The 16,815-nt window shown below is 51.9% G+C and overlaps 7 protein-coding genes across 7 annotated transcripts; 2 read left to right on the top strand and 5 right to left on the bottom strand.

The window, feature by feature from the left end:
* Positions 1–106: 106 nt before the first annotated feature.
* Positions 107–1,517, bottom strand: N7468_002371 (cation diffusion facilitator family transporter; the record flags this gene model as incomplete). Its single annotated transcript, XM_058471668.1, has 2 exons — positions 107–348; positions 416–1,517. The coding sequence occupies 2 exons, from the start codon at positions 1,515–1,517 to the stop codon at positions 107–109; spliced, it is 1,344 nt and encodes a 447-aa protein (XP_058334809.1).
* A 620-nt stretch (positions 1,518–2,137) lies between these two features.
* N7468_002370 (chitin binding protein) lies at positions 2,138–3,013 on the bottom strand (the record flags this gene model as incomplete). Its single annotated transcript, XM_058471667.1, has 1 exon — positions 2,138–3,013. One exon carries the CDS (start codon positions 3,011–3,013, stop codon positions 2,138–2,140), a length of 876 nt encoding a protein of 291 aa, XP_058334808.1.
* A 1,010-nt stretch (positions 3,014–4,023) lies between these two features.
* Positions 4,024–5,896, bottom strand: N7468_002369 (ferric reductase family protein; the record flags this gene model as incomplete). Its single annotated transcript, XM_058471666.1, has 2 exons — positions 4,024–4,654; positions 4,788–5,896. 2 exons carry the CDS (start codon positions 5,894–5,896, stop codon positions 4,024–4,026), a joined length of 1,740 nt encoding a protein of 579 aa, XP_058334807.1.
* Positions 5,897–7,296: 1,400 nt separating this feature from the next.
* N7468_002368 (putative 2-deoxy-D-gluconate 3-dehydrogenase) lies at positions 7,297–8,218 on the bottom strand (the record flags this gene model as incomplete). The annotated part of the gene is made up of 3 exons (XM_058471665.1): positions 7,297–7,740; positions 7,811–8,026; positions 8,087–8,218. The coding sequence occupies 3 exons, from the start codon at positions 8,216–8,218 to the stop codon at positions 7,297–7,299; spliced, it is 792 nt and encodes a 263-aa protein (XP_058334806.1).
* A 443-nt stretch (positions 8,219–8,661) lies between these two features.
* N7468_002367 (Zn(II)2Cys6 transcription factor) lies at positions 8,662–10,999 on the top strand (the record flags this gene model as incomplete). The annotated part of the gene is made up of 4 exons (XM_058471664.1): positions 8,662–8,765; positions 8,815–10,156; positions 10,184–10,470; positions 10,522–10,999. 4 exons carry the CDS (start codon positions 8,662–8,664, stop codon positions 10,997–10,999), a joined length of 2,211 nt encoding a protein of 736 aa, XP_058334805.1.
* Positions 11,000–12,092: 1,093 nt separating this feature from the next.
* N7468_002366 (NAD(P)-dependent alcohol dehydrogenase) lies at positions 12,093–13,405 on the bottom strand (the record flags this gene model as incomplete). The annotated part of the gene is made up of 3 exons (XM_058471663.1): positions 12,093–12,910; positions 12,970–13,264; positions 13,349–13,405. The coding sequence occupies 3 exons, from the start codon at positions 13,403–13,405 to the stop codon at positions 12,093–12,095; spliced, it is 1,170 nt and encodes a 389-aa protein (XP_058334804.1).
* Positions 13,406–14,034: 629 nt separating this feature from the next.
* Positions 14,035–16,544, top strand: N7468_002365 (fused D-mandelate dehydrogenase faamily protein/uL22 family ribosomal protein; the record flags this gene model as incomplete). Its single annotated transcript, XM_058471662.1, has 8 exons — positions 14,035–14,127; positions 14,176–14,274; positions 14,333–14,564; positions 14,633–15,183; positions 15,411–15,527; positions 15,719–15,932; positions 16,160–16,347; positions 16,401–16,544. Coding segments are annotated over 8 exons (1,638 nt in total), but the record flags the coding sequence as incomplete, so codon positions are not given.
* Between the last annotated feature and the right edge of the window lie 271 nt (positions 16,545–16,815).

Below are 16,815 nucleotides of genomic sequence, written 5' to 3'. Positions count from 1 at the left end.
ATGTTTATGGAGATAACAAATTATGTACAAGATCTCGAGTCCAAAAGCAAATCCAAGAGGCTATGGGGAATTGCGAATGGATTTAAGATAAAAGTGTTTTCGTGGCTTACAGCTCCTTCTTGAGGAAGTGCTCCGGCTTGTGCGTAGTCTCATAGTCCACGTGGACATAGGCGCGCTCGACATCGGGGAGGGATTCCAGCTTGATCTGGAGCTCTTCCGCAACGTCGTGGGTTGCATGGAGCGACGCACTCGCGTCCATGACAACATCAACCTCGACGAGAAGACGAGGGCCCGAAGTATAAGCCCGAACAGTGTCAATAGCAGTAATGAGCGGGGAGTGGGTCATAGCTTTAAAAAAAAATGAACGGTCAGCGCCATCGAAGCGGAATTTAGATCGACAACGGGTTGAACTTACAGATATACGTGATGAGCTGCTGCATCTTGGTGTCCGCAGTGACACCAACCAGCAGCTGGAACTCGCCATAGGCCGAGTGGAGCCACAGAAAACTAATCAACACCGACAGTATAATGGCGCCCATAGGGTCAATCCACCAGCGGACCTTACTTCCCATGATCGACGTCATCACACCGATGCCATTGATGAGCAGATCGTTTCGATGATCCTCCCACAAAATACGGATCTGGGAAACCTGGTTGCGCAGAGCAAAGCAATAGAGGAAAAGACCAAGCTTCGTGAAGAAGGCCACGGAGACGGCGATGATGGAGGGTAGGTGGAAAGACGATTTGAGGGTCTCCGAACCTTCGATAAGCTCACGAATGGAGAAGGCGATAATAATGAACGAGACAGCAGTCATGAGGAAGCAGAAACAAATGTTGCCCGCGGTCTCAATGCGAGCCTTGCCAGCGGGAAATTTGCGCGGATCAACGCGGTTGACAGCCTTGTTGCACAGCAACAAAGTAAGATTCGACAGGGGGTCGAAGATCGCGTCCGCCATAGTGGTGAACAGGGACAAGGAACCCGAGGATGCGGCACCGTAGACCTGTACGACACAAAGAATGACGTTGGCAGCGAAACTAGCATAGACGGCGATCTTGTACTTCAAGCTGTTTTCGCTGTTCAATTCGCGAGCAGCTCGCACATGCTCCTCCACCGGCTTCAACATCATCTCAATGTTCTCATTCTGGTTCTCATAAAAGTCCTGCAGTTTGTGGGAAAGGATGGCCTGCCTGCCCTTGGCAAGGACCCGGGACCCTTTTGCAGAGGCATCGCGTTTGCGGGAAGTGTTGGCCTTGATGGAGCGGATCTCCTCCTCGGTTTTGAGCTTCGAAGCTAATTGGAAAGGATCGCTTTCGGCGGTATAACGTGGCGGAGGTTGGCCCTCTTCGTCCGAATCACTGGGGCGATGGGAGATCATGCTCAACTCGTGCTCGACCGCAGTGGAGGTGCCTTCGGTCAGGGAACGAGGCGTCATCCTGTCGGGCGACCGGTGCGAGGCATGCAAATGCTGCAAAGCATGTGGGTGGTTAGACAGACTATGGCGCAAGTGTTCCTCCATGGTGACGGTATGTGTGAGAGAATGGAGGGAGTAAGGGGGGCGATCAGCAAAAGAAAAAAAGCAAAGGAAAATTGGCGACAGTGGCAGTGCTTATCTTATCGTGCTTGGCAGGGTCATATGTAACTCGACTCGGAGATTATTTACCTGCATAATTTATGCAGTATCGACCCAAAATTGTTTGAGCCTCGAGTCATTGATAAGAAAATATCGAGCTACCCTCGCTGCGATGAAGCACAAATTCCAAAATGCTAGATTTCAAAGCCCCAAGCCCCAAGCCCCAAACAGATATCGAACCACGCAGCCCGTGTTCCGGTGAAAGAATATGGAGCCTGTGGGGCCGCTAATCCTGCGCAGATCTAACCTTCCCTTTTCAACTCCCGGCGGAACCTTCGGATTTCAGTTGCTGGTTGCTGCAGACGTTCCTCGCAACTCTCGTTACACGGGGTGGGATATGCAGTTGGGTACAGAAAGGACAGAGGGCTTAATTTAAATCTCTCATTGGGTTTTGGAGGGTGTTTGTAAGTCTACATGACACCCTAATTCGACCAACAGCTACAGAGTACAAGAGCAGAGAATGTACATTGCGCATCCTCAACACCATTCCTTGATATACAAGTCTTCTAGTTTCCGCTGGCCAGGTACTTGACAACAGATTCAACCCAGCTCAACTGCTCTTCGGCGCTACCGTTCACAGGAATGACGCCGGCAGTAGCTCCGCCGGACGTGGCAGCTGAGGAAGTGGCAGAGGCACGAGCACGAGTAGCAAGAGTGGTGGAAGCCTCGAGAGCGGGGGCAGAAGAGGGCTCTACAGGAGCGGTGGTCTGCACAGGGGCAGACGTAGTCTCGGCAGGAGTAGATGAGCTTGTCACGGCCTGCGAGGCGGCGACAGAGCTGGAAGAACCGGAGCCCGAATCCGAGCCACCGACGGTAAAGTCTACACAGGACTCGTACGTCTGATCAATCGACTGAGCATACCAGTACCACTGGAGTACGCAAGCACCGCCGGTGGTACACTTGTCACCTAGGTCATCCGGGATGGTAACGCTGAACTTGGTATCGTTGGCAGGGAGGGTGGTGGCAACGGAAGCATAGACCGGCCAGTAGACCAGCGGATCACCAATGACGGTGTTAGATGCTGTGTCGACGACCGAGACATTGGCGACACCGGTGTGCGGGGCCCGGATGTCCACCGTAAAGTCGACCGTTTGGCCTGCAGAGTACGAGTAGACATTTTTCTTGTTGTCCGCGTACTTGTATCCTTTGCAGAGCCAGATGTCACACTCGGCAGCATTGTAGTCGCTCTGTGAGCTGGCGACCTGTAGCATGCCCTGCACATTTCCATAGCGGTCCGCCTCCTGGTTATTGTAGGCCTGCTGGCCACATGCAGCTTCCATGGCCGAGCCGGGCAGGCGCGGTGTAGGGTTGGTCACGAAACCATGTCCGTGGACCAAAGGCAGAAGGCCGGCAAGGGCGGCAAAGGCAATGTATTGTTGCATAGTTGGAATCGAGGCTGGCGATAGATTGGAAATTGAGGGCAAATCGGTAAGCCGGTACCGTTATCTCAAAACTGATGTATAGCGAGTGAATAGGAAGGGCAAAATCTACACGGTCACAGACCAGAGAGGAGAAGGAATGGAAAGAGAGGAAACTCTTGAGAAAAGACCTGCTGTTCGTTATCCAGCAGATGAGAATTGGCTGCCTCTCAGCTTATATACACAAGACGCCCTAGGACGGAGGGGCTGCTTCGAAGGTCCCACAGCCGGATAGTACATACTCGAGATGGAGAATTACCATGCATAGCCGAAATGTCAGGAGGATAAGGTCCTCTAGAATAGCTGTCATAGACGGGTCAAATCCGCTGGAATACCTCCTGAAACGCCGATATTTCTATTCGCCCCGCCTATGATATCCCCACTACGATTGTACGATGGCAGAAGCGTCTTGCAGAAAAGAAGAGTTTCAGGGTATGTCTCCTATTTTCCTTTCCTTTTACCACGGCGGAAGAACAAGCTATGCGTGAGACAAGGTTGGCAGCCCAGACTTTTTGGACGCCAACCGTACCCCTGCCCCACGCGCCAGGCACGTTTCATGTTGACAGCATTGGGACACCCCGCCGGTGCCAAATGCATCCTACGGGCCAGTGATTGCTGGAATTATTATGGTTGGCGAAACAAAGAAACTCCAGAAAAGTACCCAGCATAGATGGAATGTGGACCTCTCAGGTATCAAATTAGCCGTTCCGCCATGATTATGACGACTATCCATTCATAGTACCAGATGAAGACTACGACTCGAAGGAGACTGACCTACCATATTCCTGGGAGGCTTAGCATGAGCAAAAGCCAGAGGTGGGTGTCGAAGGGATGCTGTTCTGGTAGAAAGGATTGCCAAAGATGGCTCATTCCTGAACTAAAGTTGACATGGAGGACCGTAGAAGGAAGCCCGCCTCTACTAAGACACAAGACAAGGCATACAGAGGAAGATGGAATAAATCTATTTCTAATCCTCACCACGTAAAGGCCTCCTCCACAAAATCTACTACAGCACCCTTCCCGATTCTCCCCCTCGCGGCGGCCCGCACCTCGTCCGCAAAAGCCCCAGGTCCACATACAGAAACAAGCGTTGCACCGACTCTCCCTGGCAAGACCTCATCAAGAATAATATCTGGCTTGCATCTCCCAGATAGCATCTGCACCGTCGCAGACGGGCTCACAATATCCCCTGGTCGTCTTGGTTTCGAGACGAACAACTTTACGACCAGAATATCTCGCCTCATCGGTAGCCTCAGGATCTCATCCATCCATTTGCCAACCCATGTTAGGTGATCTGTGGAGCGCACACTCCAGATCAAATACACCTGGCGGGTAGCTGCTGTTTCGGATGCTGCGCGCATGACGAGCTCGCGCGTGTACAAGAGGTGATGTGTGATGCCTGCACCAGCAGAGAAGAGAACAGTTGTGCCGTAGCTGGGGGCATTGGCGGGATGGGAACCGTAAGGGCCTTCGATAAAGCCTTTTGTTGCGAGGGTGTGGGATGGTCGGGCGTTAGCGAGGTTGTAGAGGCGACGGGTCATCCCTGCGCGGGCGCTGATAATCAGGGGAGAGGTCTGTTGGGTGGGGGGATGTGTTGTATGGGTCCTCGAGAGGTTGTTTTTCTAGCGAGGAGAGGTTCATCGATCGGTATTTCTCTGCAAATGCTCCTTGAGCTGGATAGGGACTGGCGTGGGCGTTGATTCGGGGTGTCACCCAGGCTACGGAGAAAGGGTGTGACATCCACCATGACACTTTGGGGATGTAGGCATACACATGGCTGCCGGATGGCACTGATGCGCGATTCGGGAGGTGGAAGGTTACTCTGCAAGCTTCGCCAGGGAGAGCTTCAACTGTCATGTTCGTGAGCCCATTCGTAGTTGAGACATTGAGGTAGAGAATGCGAAGGAGCCTTGTGCTGCGCTCAACGACCCAGATCACGAGAATAGCTATGATCCAGGGTTTCTGCGGTAGGGCGTCGATCTGAAGGTGGATGTATACTCCCAGAAAAGCTAAGAAGGCAAAGAGTTGGTGGAGATGGAGGAATGTCTCGTAGAAAGCATGGCGGAGAGGCGACGGAGAGTGCAGCGCAAGGCATACCATCGCGACTGTTCCTAGAAGGCCCCATGAAAAGAAAGGCGTGGTTCTTAGGCGTCTGAGCATGTCTGAGAAGTCTTGTTCATCAACCGCGTTGACTGCCCACGCGGCTGTGTGGACGACAGTCTCCAGAGCGACAATGCGACCAAGCCAGCGGTGCAAAAGATTGTAGGTATCGAAGCTGATGTGTAAGATAGAGATTAAAGGATTGTTGCGCGAGGCAAGCAAGAAGAGTGGAACCATGTTCAGGACCGCCAGTGTCCCTGATCGTCCACGGAGTTCCGCCACCAGGGCAGCTTTTTCGTTTGCAGCGTAGTCTAAGAACAGACAATACACGACTTGACTTGTCAAATAAAGGGATATCAGAATAGTTTGAAACCGAGAAGGCAATGTGCCCACGCTGATGGCAGACGAAAGCTGGATCTCCCGATTATGCCTCTTTTTCCCTAAAGGTGCATACATAATATGCTTTTTCACCCAGGGCCACCATGTCGACTGTTCGAGGCTCCAGAACTTTTGCTCTCTTCGATTTGACGAAGTCGCGGTGACTTGGCGAAGATATGCATGGCTAATTTGTGCGATTCGACCGCAGAACAAGACAAACGCAAAACCTATGACTGACAAATAGATGACCCTTGTGATTATCACATCTAGGGAAACATTCACACCCGCTAGTCCTCGCGAGTATTCGAAAGGGTTGTATGTCGCATTCGATCCATAATGTCGCTTGGAAAGATTCGAAGGCGCGGCCATCGGAGAGATCTTGAGCCTCCAAAGCTCGTGCTCTTTGCCGCTAGCTGGATATGTAGTATTGCCAGCTTCGTGGGAGGTTCGTAGAAACGGAGGAGTAAATAAACCAGTTATTCAGTGTCCGGAATCCGAGGATGGTCTCAGGTAGAGACGAGTTGTAATAAAAGGTATCATCCACTCGGATCAAACTCGGCAGATGGAAGGGGGACGAACAACCAGTGTCAAAGGCTCATTGTATCAAACGTGAGAAGTGAAGGCGAGCGGGTGAATGACTTTGCTGGACTGTCAACAGTGACGACAGAGCTAATGGTTGATCAGAAAAGAATCCGAGTCTCAGTAGATCAACAAGGCAGAGATCTGGAATTGCTGTTTACCAGGCATCGTCCAGGCGGAAGGAATGCAAACAAGGGATGAGGCAGCAGAGCCACGTGGTGGAAGAATGGGACAAAGAAGAATAATCAGATTTGCTTCAATGTTCATAGGACAAAGAGAATTGATCAATAGAGATGCGATCAACGCGAGATCTGGAGTAAAAGGATGAGACCGAGGAGCCCAGCTGATCGGACAAGGAATGAGATCTGATGATGAGGTACAAGTCAAGCTTCATCAGGGGCCCCAGGGGTTGATGGGGGGGAATTATAAATATGGTGATGCGCAGCTATTGCGACCGTATGACAGGGCGTGGCATGGTCAGATCAGGATCGGTTGGCTCCAACGCCATATCTATCAAACCGCCACAATTGGCGAGAGCCTATCAAAGAAGGGCGCTTAGATGGCAAGGGCGCCGGTGTTTCTTGAAGAGCTGGAGCCGCAGAAGCGGCCGCCCTGATTGGTGAAAACCCAAGGATCCCTGCCACTTGTGGTTCGTTGCAGATCCTGGCGTGACGCCCTTGAAATCTCCACCGGCTCGGGTTTCAAGTTCATAGGACGCAGAACCCGGTGATGAATATTGAGATTGGCTAAGCAATTGCCTGCATTAATACCTTGAGTGTGCCGAGAGGCGGAAATGGGTATCAACAGATGGAACCGGGTACAACAATGGTAGTAGTTTCGCCGTCGGCTCGAGGGTGCATGGTAACTCAAAGTGGGGTGAAATAATACGGAGACTGGTCGCAGAACTTCGGACCTGGTCGCTAGTCGTTAAACCAGCTGTCTCAACCCGAGTCCGACGTTGAAGTTCTGGATTTCTCGGAGAACACCACCGCTTGAACTGATAAGACCTGGGCGGCTAAAATGAATCAGACTTGATCGGAAAGATTGCAGAGAACCGATGTCATGATCTGCAATTATTCTCAGCAACATGCATAGATACATGATTGTACACCGAAATTCATTCAAGGGCTTTAATTCGGGAATTTGGATGCGTAATTATCTATATACAAGGGCTAGGGCCAAAGTACCCATTACCGGGCCATCCAGCCACCATCAACGGTAATGATCTCGCCGGTAACGTAGCCGCTAGCCCGGCTAGCTAGGAAGACCACCACACCCTTGAAGTCTTCAGGTTTGCCCCATCGCTCGGCAGGAATACGGGCCAGGAGAGCGGCATTACGTTCGGGGTCGTTAATCAAGGCCTCGTTCATGTCCGTGGCGATGTATCCGGGAGCAATTGCATTCACATTAATGCCCCGGGACACCCATTGATTGGAAAGAGCCTTGGTCAGCTGTCCAACCCCACCCTTAGAAGCTGCGTAAGCTGGAACGTTGATTCCACCTTGGAAAGTGAGGAGGGATGCGACGTTGATGATGTTACCGCGGTGACCGGAGGGGGAAGGATCACGAGAGAGTAATGAGGCCGCGAATTCACGGGACAGCGTGAATACTGAGGACAGATTGACATTCAGAACCTACTCAGCCCGCCGTATGTTAGCTTATGCGAAACGTCCCATAGTCCTATGCCCAAGAATCCTGGCGTACCTGGTCCCAGTCCTCGTCGGGGAATGCCTCACTTGGGTGACGGCGCTGGATACCGGCGCAGTTCACCAAGATATCAGGCTTGATTCCCTGGCTGACCAAGGCCGGTACAATATCCTTAACAGCCTTGCGATCAGATAACTCGGCAATGTGAATCCATGCCTTGCGGCCAATCTGGTTGGTGATGTGGTCTTTGGTTGCTGTATTCGACGTGTCTCGCTAATTGAGAATTAGTTTTGCCCCTAACAATAGTTTTCTTTGCGGATTGTAATCACGTACCTGAACCAGAACAACGTCGGCGCCAGCTTCAGCGAGGGCAATGGCCATCGCTTGGCCAATGCCTCGAGTGCCGCCAGTCACGAGAGCGATTCTGCCCTCCAAAGAGAAAAGTGACGCTACTGTTGCGGCCATAATTTTCTGTACAATGTGAAAGAGGAAGAAGAATCGAGTCACCTGGAAGAGAACACCCCTCCAAACAAAAAGATAACATGACGACAAGTCCCCCACACGCGGGGTGCGGCCTGATCGGGAAGGAGCAGTTCCCGGGTCAAACGCCGTCGGCAACCGCGAAAAGAGAGAACGCCCAGACTCGAGATGGTGAACTTGTTCAGCCCTCAGCTTTGGAAGGAACTGTCTAGGGGCCACGCGCGACTTCTCCAAATCCAGATCCACCCAAGTCTTCCTGCCTGTCACGGTACCGAGTCATAAGGGAGAGAGTATGGGGAGATTCAATTATCCCCAGCTAACCCCACATTTCTCTCACGCGGAGAGATGAGTAAAGCTCGAGCTCTCTTCTTCTGTGGGTCTTACTCGTCGGCCTTTGTTTTTCTTTCTTTTCTCTGTAAAAGAGAATCATGCATTCCCCGTCGCAAGACCCCGACCGACGGCCCGACCAGATCGTGAGGCGCGTGTCTCGGGCCTGTCTGCACTGCCGGCAGCGCAAGTCTCGCTGCGATCTGTAAGTTAGCCGTTATCCCCGGATCGACAGTGGCTGATCGTCTCTGCAGTGATAGCAATGGCAACCCCGGGAAACCGCCATGCCAGCGCTGTGTTCGCGAACATCGCGAATGTATTCTCGGCGGCTCCAATCGCGGCGGTCGTCGCATCCGCAAGAATAAGATCAAAAACTTCACTCCCGCCCAGCATACCACAAAGGCTATCTCCAATACTCCGCCAAGCAAGGAATCTGACGAGATCTCGAGTCCAAATGACTCCGTTTCCAATAATGCACTTTCGGCCTCATACCCGGGGCCCGTCGTCTTCCTCACACCTAATCCAACAGGTGCAACAACCACGCATGCAGTAGATGACGATGAAGCCTCTATGGATTCAGTCCCGCGCAATCCATCCGATGCATGGCAACGTCTGACCGACATTGCTACCCATAATGCACCTGCAATAGTCCATTACACTGAGTCCGCAAGGGTCGGTTCGGGAAGCCTGCCCGCGCATAATGGACTACACAATGGTGTCTCTGAGTACAATTCTCCTAATACGGGCATTAGGGCATATCGTTTGGTTCAGTCTCGTGCCCTAGACCCGGGGACCGTGTGGCAGCTAATTGTGCGCTATGAAGAGAACTTTCACCCCTACCTCCCACTTGTACCGCGCAAATACTTTGATCGGGCCGCGCTGGACGAGTTCGCTGCCAATGAGAAGTTCCTGCTTACCGCGATCCTCACAATCGCCTCTAAAGACCTTGTCGATCGCCCCGAGATCCACGAGTGCTCGTCAAAATACATGCTCAACCTAATAACAGATGTCTCGGCTGGAGCAGAATGCGATGTGGATGCCGTTGAGGCGTTCTTGTTGCTGGCCGAATGGGAGCCCCAAGGCCTCAGATCTCACATTGAGAGGGTGGGTCGCGGAGAGGAAGACCGCGCTGCTTGGATGCATGTAGGGCTAGCTCTCCGATCGGGTTATTTCATGGGATTGGATCGCACGTCCTTCCGTGGCGATCCTCACGGTGACCAAGTGACCGAGGCCCGTCGCCGATTGGCATGGGCGTCATGTTACGTTTGTGATCGTCTAATTTCAGTACGAATCGGCCGAGCTTTCTGGTCGCGTGGTCCGGGCCCAATGACTGGTCTCGTCAGTCAGGACTTCCCGTCTTTACAGCCGACCAAGGATGGCGAAGAGGACTATTCCAAGATCTTCCAGGCGATGTTGGATCTGACACAACTCTATGGAAATGTCCACGAAGTATTATACTCGGGCATGCGGACTAGCAATCAAATGATGTTGATGGGGGATTATGTGAAATACGTGGACGACTTCCGTCTTGCCATCTTGAGATGGAAATCCCTGTGGGGGCCATTAAATTGTGAGTTTCATCCCGACATGTACAGTGTACATTACTTCGGCTAATCCAAATAGGCTCCCCCCGCTATGCGTGCAACGTTGAATCTCTCCTACGAGTATCTGCGGCTCTATACCACGGCATTCGCATTCCAGGCAGCGATCTCGCAATCTCTGGTGAAGCCGAAGACAGAAGGGATTTCTCAAAGAGAACAATTGAGAACAACCTTCAAGAATGTTGCATCAATGCAAGACGCTCGGTTCATCTACGAATCGGTCGATGCAGCGAAGGCGTACTTGACAATCTTGGTGGATTCAGTTGACCCTGAGAGGCACTTGCATTTCATGCCTTTACGATTCTACCTGTGAGTCATTTATGACGACGTGGTTCTAAGCGCTTACCAATATCATCCTAGGTACGGTATTTACTCTGCTGTCTTTCTCTATAAGGCTCGATCTTTCGGGATGATGGTACCTTCGGAGGAAGCCAAGGTCCAAGGCCTGGTTGCCCGAACTATGGAAGTCCTCAAACAAGCTAGCGCGGGGCCTAACGATGTTGGAGCTCGTTACTCTCGTCTTCTTGAATTACTGTGGAAGCCAAAGGCTGCTACATCGGCAGAAATGCCCCAAAACGCTGACTACAGCATGCAAACAACACTTCCGGACCCCGTCACAGACGCTTCTTACATGGAGTTCAGCCCTGCGAATGACTTCTCATGGCTTGACTTAGAGGCTGTAGGAGATTACGTTTCAGGCGACCAGATATCTGGCGGCTTGTTAGGATTGGATACATTCCAAAATCCCTCTGATCCATATCAGACGGCCCCAGATCGATCGCAGTCCTGGCAACCACCTACATGGCTCGGTGACATGAGTAGTAACCTGCTCTTTTAGTTTTGCCAGAAACCTTTCGTTAACAGTCACACAAAACGCGCTGAGATGCGGGATGAAGAGCATCCCTTGGAACTGAAGGTGATTCAATCCTTGCGGTGTGAGATTGCTGACAAGGAACTGCGTATCTCGACCACCCAGTTCGCAGTTTAGCTTAGCAGCCTGAAGAAACAGACCGTCAAATCGATTCAGAACACGGGAAATATTCAGATATCCTGGTCTCGAATGCATGATGTCGAATCTGAAGAATTCGACTAAACTCTGAGTGTCAAGGTTCGTGCATCCTGTACACCGCATCTCTTATACTGGTGGAAGGGGTTGCGGAGCATATGAAATATCAGAGACGGGGATGAATCATCTTTATCTCAATACACGCCGTGAGTTCATTCGCTCCAGGCGTGGTGGCTATGGTACTGATAAATTGCAGACTATGCAGCCCCCGAGGGTAGCCTGGGCGGTACGATGAGGAATCTCAAGAATCGCCTAGCCGAGTTCGATATCAGTGTCAATGATGTTTCCCTAGTATGGTTGGAGATATGGGCATGCTGCCGCACCGTGCAGCGATTCCTCAAGTCGTTTCTATGCTACCACTAAAGTGTCTCGGCTTGCCGGAAAAAGTGATTAATGTTGTCACTATGCGTATCAGAACGGGGTATATGACTGGTCAGGGCCTGCATCTGGCCTAAGGGGTCTAAATGAAGCGGCTTTTATAGGCGAACCCACATTCAGATTGCAGATTTTGCCTTTCAAGTCCTCAAGAGAGCTTCACCTCTGACTATAGGAAAAAGTGCTAGGACGAAAGAACGAGTCTCAGGAGATTTTGAGATGTCTATTAATTCTCTCTTCCCACACAGCTTTCTGGTCTTTCAAATTCCACTATACTACTAAGTCCTGGCTGGCTTAAATTTAAGATAAACTATAATTGCAAATATAGGAAATTGATTTAAATAATGGAATCCATATGTTTCAATCTCAATGCATCACTTCAAATGTACATGGACGTTGTATACAACGCGCGACCTAAATTTACTTCATCTACACCGGGTATTTTCAAGCCATCATCATCACACCTCAACTCCCCAATAATGTATCAATCCTACAGGTTGGCAGTCTCCCGCGGTCCCTCAATAATCACCTTCACAACAGGGTGGCCCTGCTCGTCGATGCCCTTGCCTGCAAGGGTGAAAGCCCGCTCGCCCTCCTCCAATGGTAGACGATGCGTAACGGTCTTCTCAACGGTAGAAGCCAATTTACCACTAGCCAGTAGCTCAATCGCCGCTGGATAGGAATGGCCATCGTATCGGAATGTTCCAATAAGATCTACCTCGCGCAACGCAGCCGCGCCCACGGGAACAGTCTGGATAGGATTGCCCATACCAATTTGCACCACTACACCTCCGGGGGACGAAGCATAGATGCCAGCTTGCACGCACGCTGGCACGCCAGTGCAGTCATACACGCGGCTGAACCCGGTAACCTCATTACTGTCAATGCTATTGGCAGCCTCGGTTAAAGTAGAAGCGGTGCGCTGAGCAGTTTCCAATGCCCACGCGGTCTGCTCTGCGTGAGGAGCATCCTTAGCCGGGGGAGGGTTTGATGGATCACGCGGGATCAGCGTAGTCTTGAAACCAAGGCCAAGGCTGTCGGCAATCTTCAGGCGCGAAGCGTCAATGTCTGCGACCACGATGCTGGAGAAGTTCTGCGAAACTGCCAGCGCGGAGGCCGTCAGGAGGCCAATTGCACCCGCACCAAAGACCAGCGCAGAAGTACCCTCGCCGGCAGCTTTAGCAGCGGCGACCTCATCAGCCGTAGGAGGGTGTGAGCGGCGGATAGCATGTAGGGTAACAGCAAGTGGTTCAACAAGAGCGCCGGCAGCATCGTTGACAGAGGCAGGCAGGACATGGCACATGTCGGCTGGGTGGTTTGTACGCTCGATCAGGGTACCATCGAGATGGGGAAGAGCTTTGCAGAACTGCGGAACTGCATCTTTTTGCAGATGTTGTAGCGGCCGGTCTGACACAGCGCGCATTTGCGGCAGGGCAGGCCGACTTCGAGAGCGACACGGTCGCCTACTTTCAGGGATGAGACACCGGGGCCGACGGCTGTGACGGTACCAGCAGACTCATGGCCCAGGCACATGGGCTCGCGAACGACGAAGTCACCATTGCGGCCGTGGCCGTAGTAGTGCAGGTCGGAGCCACAGATACCGGTCGCTTGGATGGCGACTTGGACTTCGCCGTCGGATGGGGCTGGGACTGAGCGTTTTTCCTAGCAGATGTTAGCGCTTGTTTTGGGATATAGAGTATGCTAGTGGACGCGGGGTGTTCTTTTGTATGTGTGGAGAGGCCTTACAATGCGGAGATCCTTAGCGCCATGGAGGACGAGCGCGGTAGCTGGTGTTGATGCCATTTTGAAGAAGTGAGAGATGTGTGAAGAAGAAAGATTGAAAACACGAGAGCAGTCCTTTGAGTGGAAGATTGTTCTCGCGGCATCTATTTTCCCAGATTCTCCCTCATCTACCCCCCCCCCACCTTTTTTGTCCGCCTGTTGCCGTGGGGGAAGAAGGAGAGGCGTCGGATTTCCTCCAAGGACGTCGCCCAATGCGGTAATATTCAATAGCCGACCGTTGTCGCTTTGGGGATGACGTGGGGGTTCCCGCGGGCTGGGGATGGATCAAGTTCGACTATTGTGAAGGTATAATCATTGATGAAACCAATAGACGTGGTTGGAGAGCATGGCTTGTGTGTTCAATCCACTGAGCTGAACAAAATATAGCATCTATCCATAGATAACATCATGAGGGTTTCCAAGTACTACTTTCGCGATTTCCGGGGTCCACTTGAGCTCCCGGAGGTCTTCCTGGAGGGGCGGGGGGCGCCATCAGTCGGTAGCAGATGACGCATTTCCTATTTAGCAGAGCCAGATTGGAAATCTGTCCCTTAACACATTCCTCTCTCACGCAATAGACCATATCGAAAGTAAGTGCTTGGATGCGCCTTAGTTGCGAGAACATGACCGCTCACGCGCGATGACCTAGGACCGCAATCATGCCCCAAACAGCGCTGCTCATTGGAGCCATCAATCACGCTCGAAAGGAGTGGGAGGGCCTATCTTCTATCCTCAGCCTCAAAGTATGCACAAAGACCATGCTACGCGAAGACAATGACTTATTGATATAGGAATTCCCGACCGGAACACGAGAAGAATTCATCCAGAATTGCAAGTCCGGCCAGTACGACGACGTGGTCGTAATCTACAGGTCGAATACTTCCAACAAGGTGTGCCCCCCCCCAGGCCTAGTAGAAGTTCACACGGGGTGCTTATTTCAGGGAATAGATCACGGGTAATTTCGACGAAGAGATCCTCTCAGTGTTGCCAAAGTCGCTTCGCTACATCTGCCACAATGGTGCAGGATACGACAATATCGATATAGCTGGCTGCTCGCAGAGAAACATCGCGGTTTCTAGCACCCCGGTAGCTGTGAACAACGCGACTGCTGATGTGGGAATATTCCTTATGCTTGGAGCGCTGCGCCAGGCATACGTGCCCTTGACGGCGCTGCGGGAGGGTATGTGCAGTTCAATGCTCTTCGTAGTACGGGCAATCTTGTCATAGGATTAACCGTGATTCTGATAGGAAAATGGCTTGGTAACACTCCTCTCGGCAATGACCCCAAGGGCAAGGTTCTCGGGATTCTGGGCATGGGAGGAATCGGACGCGAAATGGCGACGCGCGCAAAGGCTTTCGGCATGACAATTATCTATCACAATCGCTCACGCCTGTCGGCCGACTTGGAGAATGGAGCAAACTATGTCTCATTTGATGAGCTACTAGCCCAGTCTGATGTCCTTAGTCTGAATCTGGCGCTGAACGCATCAACAAGGCACATCATCGGCGCCCCCGAACTCGCTAAACTGAAGGACGGAGTTGTCATTGTGAACACCGCCCGGGGAGCAATCATTGACGAGAAGGCACTAGTGTCAGCGATCGACTCTGGCAAGGTGCGCTCTGCTGGCCTTGATGTTTTCGAGAACGAGCCAGCTATTGAACCTGGTCTTGTGAATAACCCTCGGGTGTTCTTACTGCCGCATATCGGCACCATGACCTACGAGACCCAAAAGGAGATGGAGATCTTGGTTTTGGATAATCTGCGCTCTGCCATAGAGAAGGGGACGCTGATCACACAGGTGCCGGAACAGACCCGGTCATAAATAGAAAAATAAGAATTGTTTACTCCGAAGTGCTGTAAATGCCCACGACTCTGACCATCAATTTTTGGATAGGTCTGATTGGCTCTTGCCACGATAATTCTGGACTTCCATATGGGGCCACAGTAGCTATATATGTCACGTGACACTATAATGTGGTCCCGCCACTCCTTGTCCAGATTTGGTTAGTGCTAGGGCTCGCTTAGGCCTGCTCGCAAAAATCCGCACCACCCTCCGGGTTGGTGTCAGCGCATCGACCGAAGAGAATCGACAATCATCCCCGAGGACCATCCGACTTCCCCCTCGCCAACTCCTTCACGATGGTGAGTTTTACATGTCCATACTCTCAATTCCTCTTTTTTCTACGTCTGGAAGGTCGTTTCATGCGCGATAATGCTCGATTCGAACCCGACCGTATCCAATTTTTGAGATTCTCGAATCGACATGTTCCCATGTCCGGCAACAACGTATTCTGTCAATCTTCATGGTCACTGATATCTCCCTTTTGCTACAGGTCCGTTACGCCCGCCAGGACATCCCCAACGCGAAGAGCGCCCGCGCTCGGGGCTCTTACCTCCGCGTCAGCTTCAAGAACACCCGCGAGACTGCTCAGGCCGTCAAGGGCATGAACCTGCAGAAGGCTCTTGTCTACCTCGACAACGTCAAGAACAAGACCATGGCCATCCCCATGCGCCGCTATGCTGGCTCCATCGGTCGCACCGCTCAGGGTGAGTGAAACTTGTTTTTTTTCTATCGCATCTTTGATGCAGATGGCAAGGGTGTCCGATACATAATCCCTCAATGGGCTGGGATGGATTTGCTTTCTTAGACGAAATAACTTGGCCCTGCCCTTATCCATTTGCAACATTGATGTGCATTCTTTGAAACCTCTCCTCTGCTATACATCTAGTATGATGCATGCATAAGCAGCTCACTAACGTGTCTCCTATCCTAGGCAAGCAATTCGGTGTCAGCAAGGCCCGCTGGCCCGTCAAGTCCGCCGAATTCATCACCGACCTCCTCAAGAACGCCGAGGCCAACGCTGATTCTAAGGGTCTGGACACCTCCAACCTGGTTATTAAGCACATCCAAACCAGTCAGGCTCCTGCCTCGAGGCGGAGAACCTACCGGGCGCACGGTAGAGTACGTTAATTTCAAGTGTGTTGTGTTGAGAATTGGAAACTAATGAAGAACAGATCAACCCCTACATGAGCCAGCCCTGCCACATCGAGCTGATCCTCACCGAGGCTGCTGAGGAAGTCAAGAAGGCCCCGGTCGAAAAAGAAACTCCACCTCTCCTCCCGCCAGCGCGGCTCCCAGATCCGCCGTGCCCTTACTGAGGCTTAAGCGAGTCGTGGGGGAAAAGATGAGCATACAGTAGGGTAGAAGGAACGCGGTGGACGTTCTGGCTGGAGTTCTTTGCGCAAATGTTGGTGAAACGGAAATGATACGGGATAGCACAAGATCCTTCAGGTTAAGCACTGACATGAAGGAGAAGGGATCAAAAGTTTCAATGGCGTGGCTCCGGATGGATATCTCTTGTACTACTCAATCCGTTCATGATTCATGGTTCTTCCGGACTCCAGACATTCCGTCCATGACCGTCCTCGC

This window comes from Penicillium chermesinum (assembly GCF_028974085.1).
Source record: "Penicillium chermesinum strain IBT 19713 chromosome Unknown utg000002l:1.0-5270490.0:1.0-5274688.0, whole genome shotgun sequence".
In the NCBI taxonomy this organism is placed as follows: Eukaryota; Fungi; Ascomycota; class Eurotiomycetes; order Eurotiales; family Aspergillaceae; genus Penicillium; species Penicillium chermesinum.
This window is presented reverse-complemented; position numbering and strand designations above follow the sequence as displayed.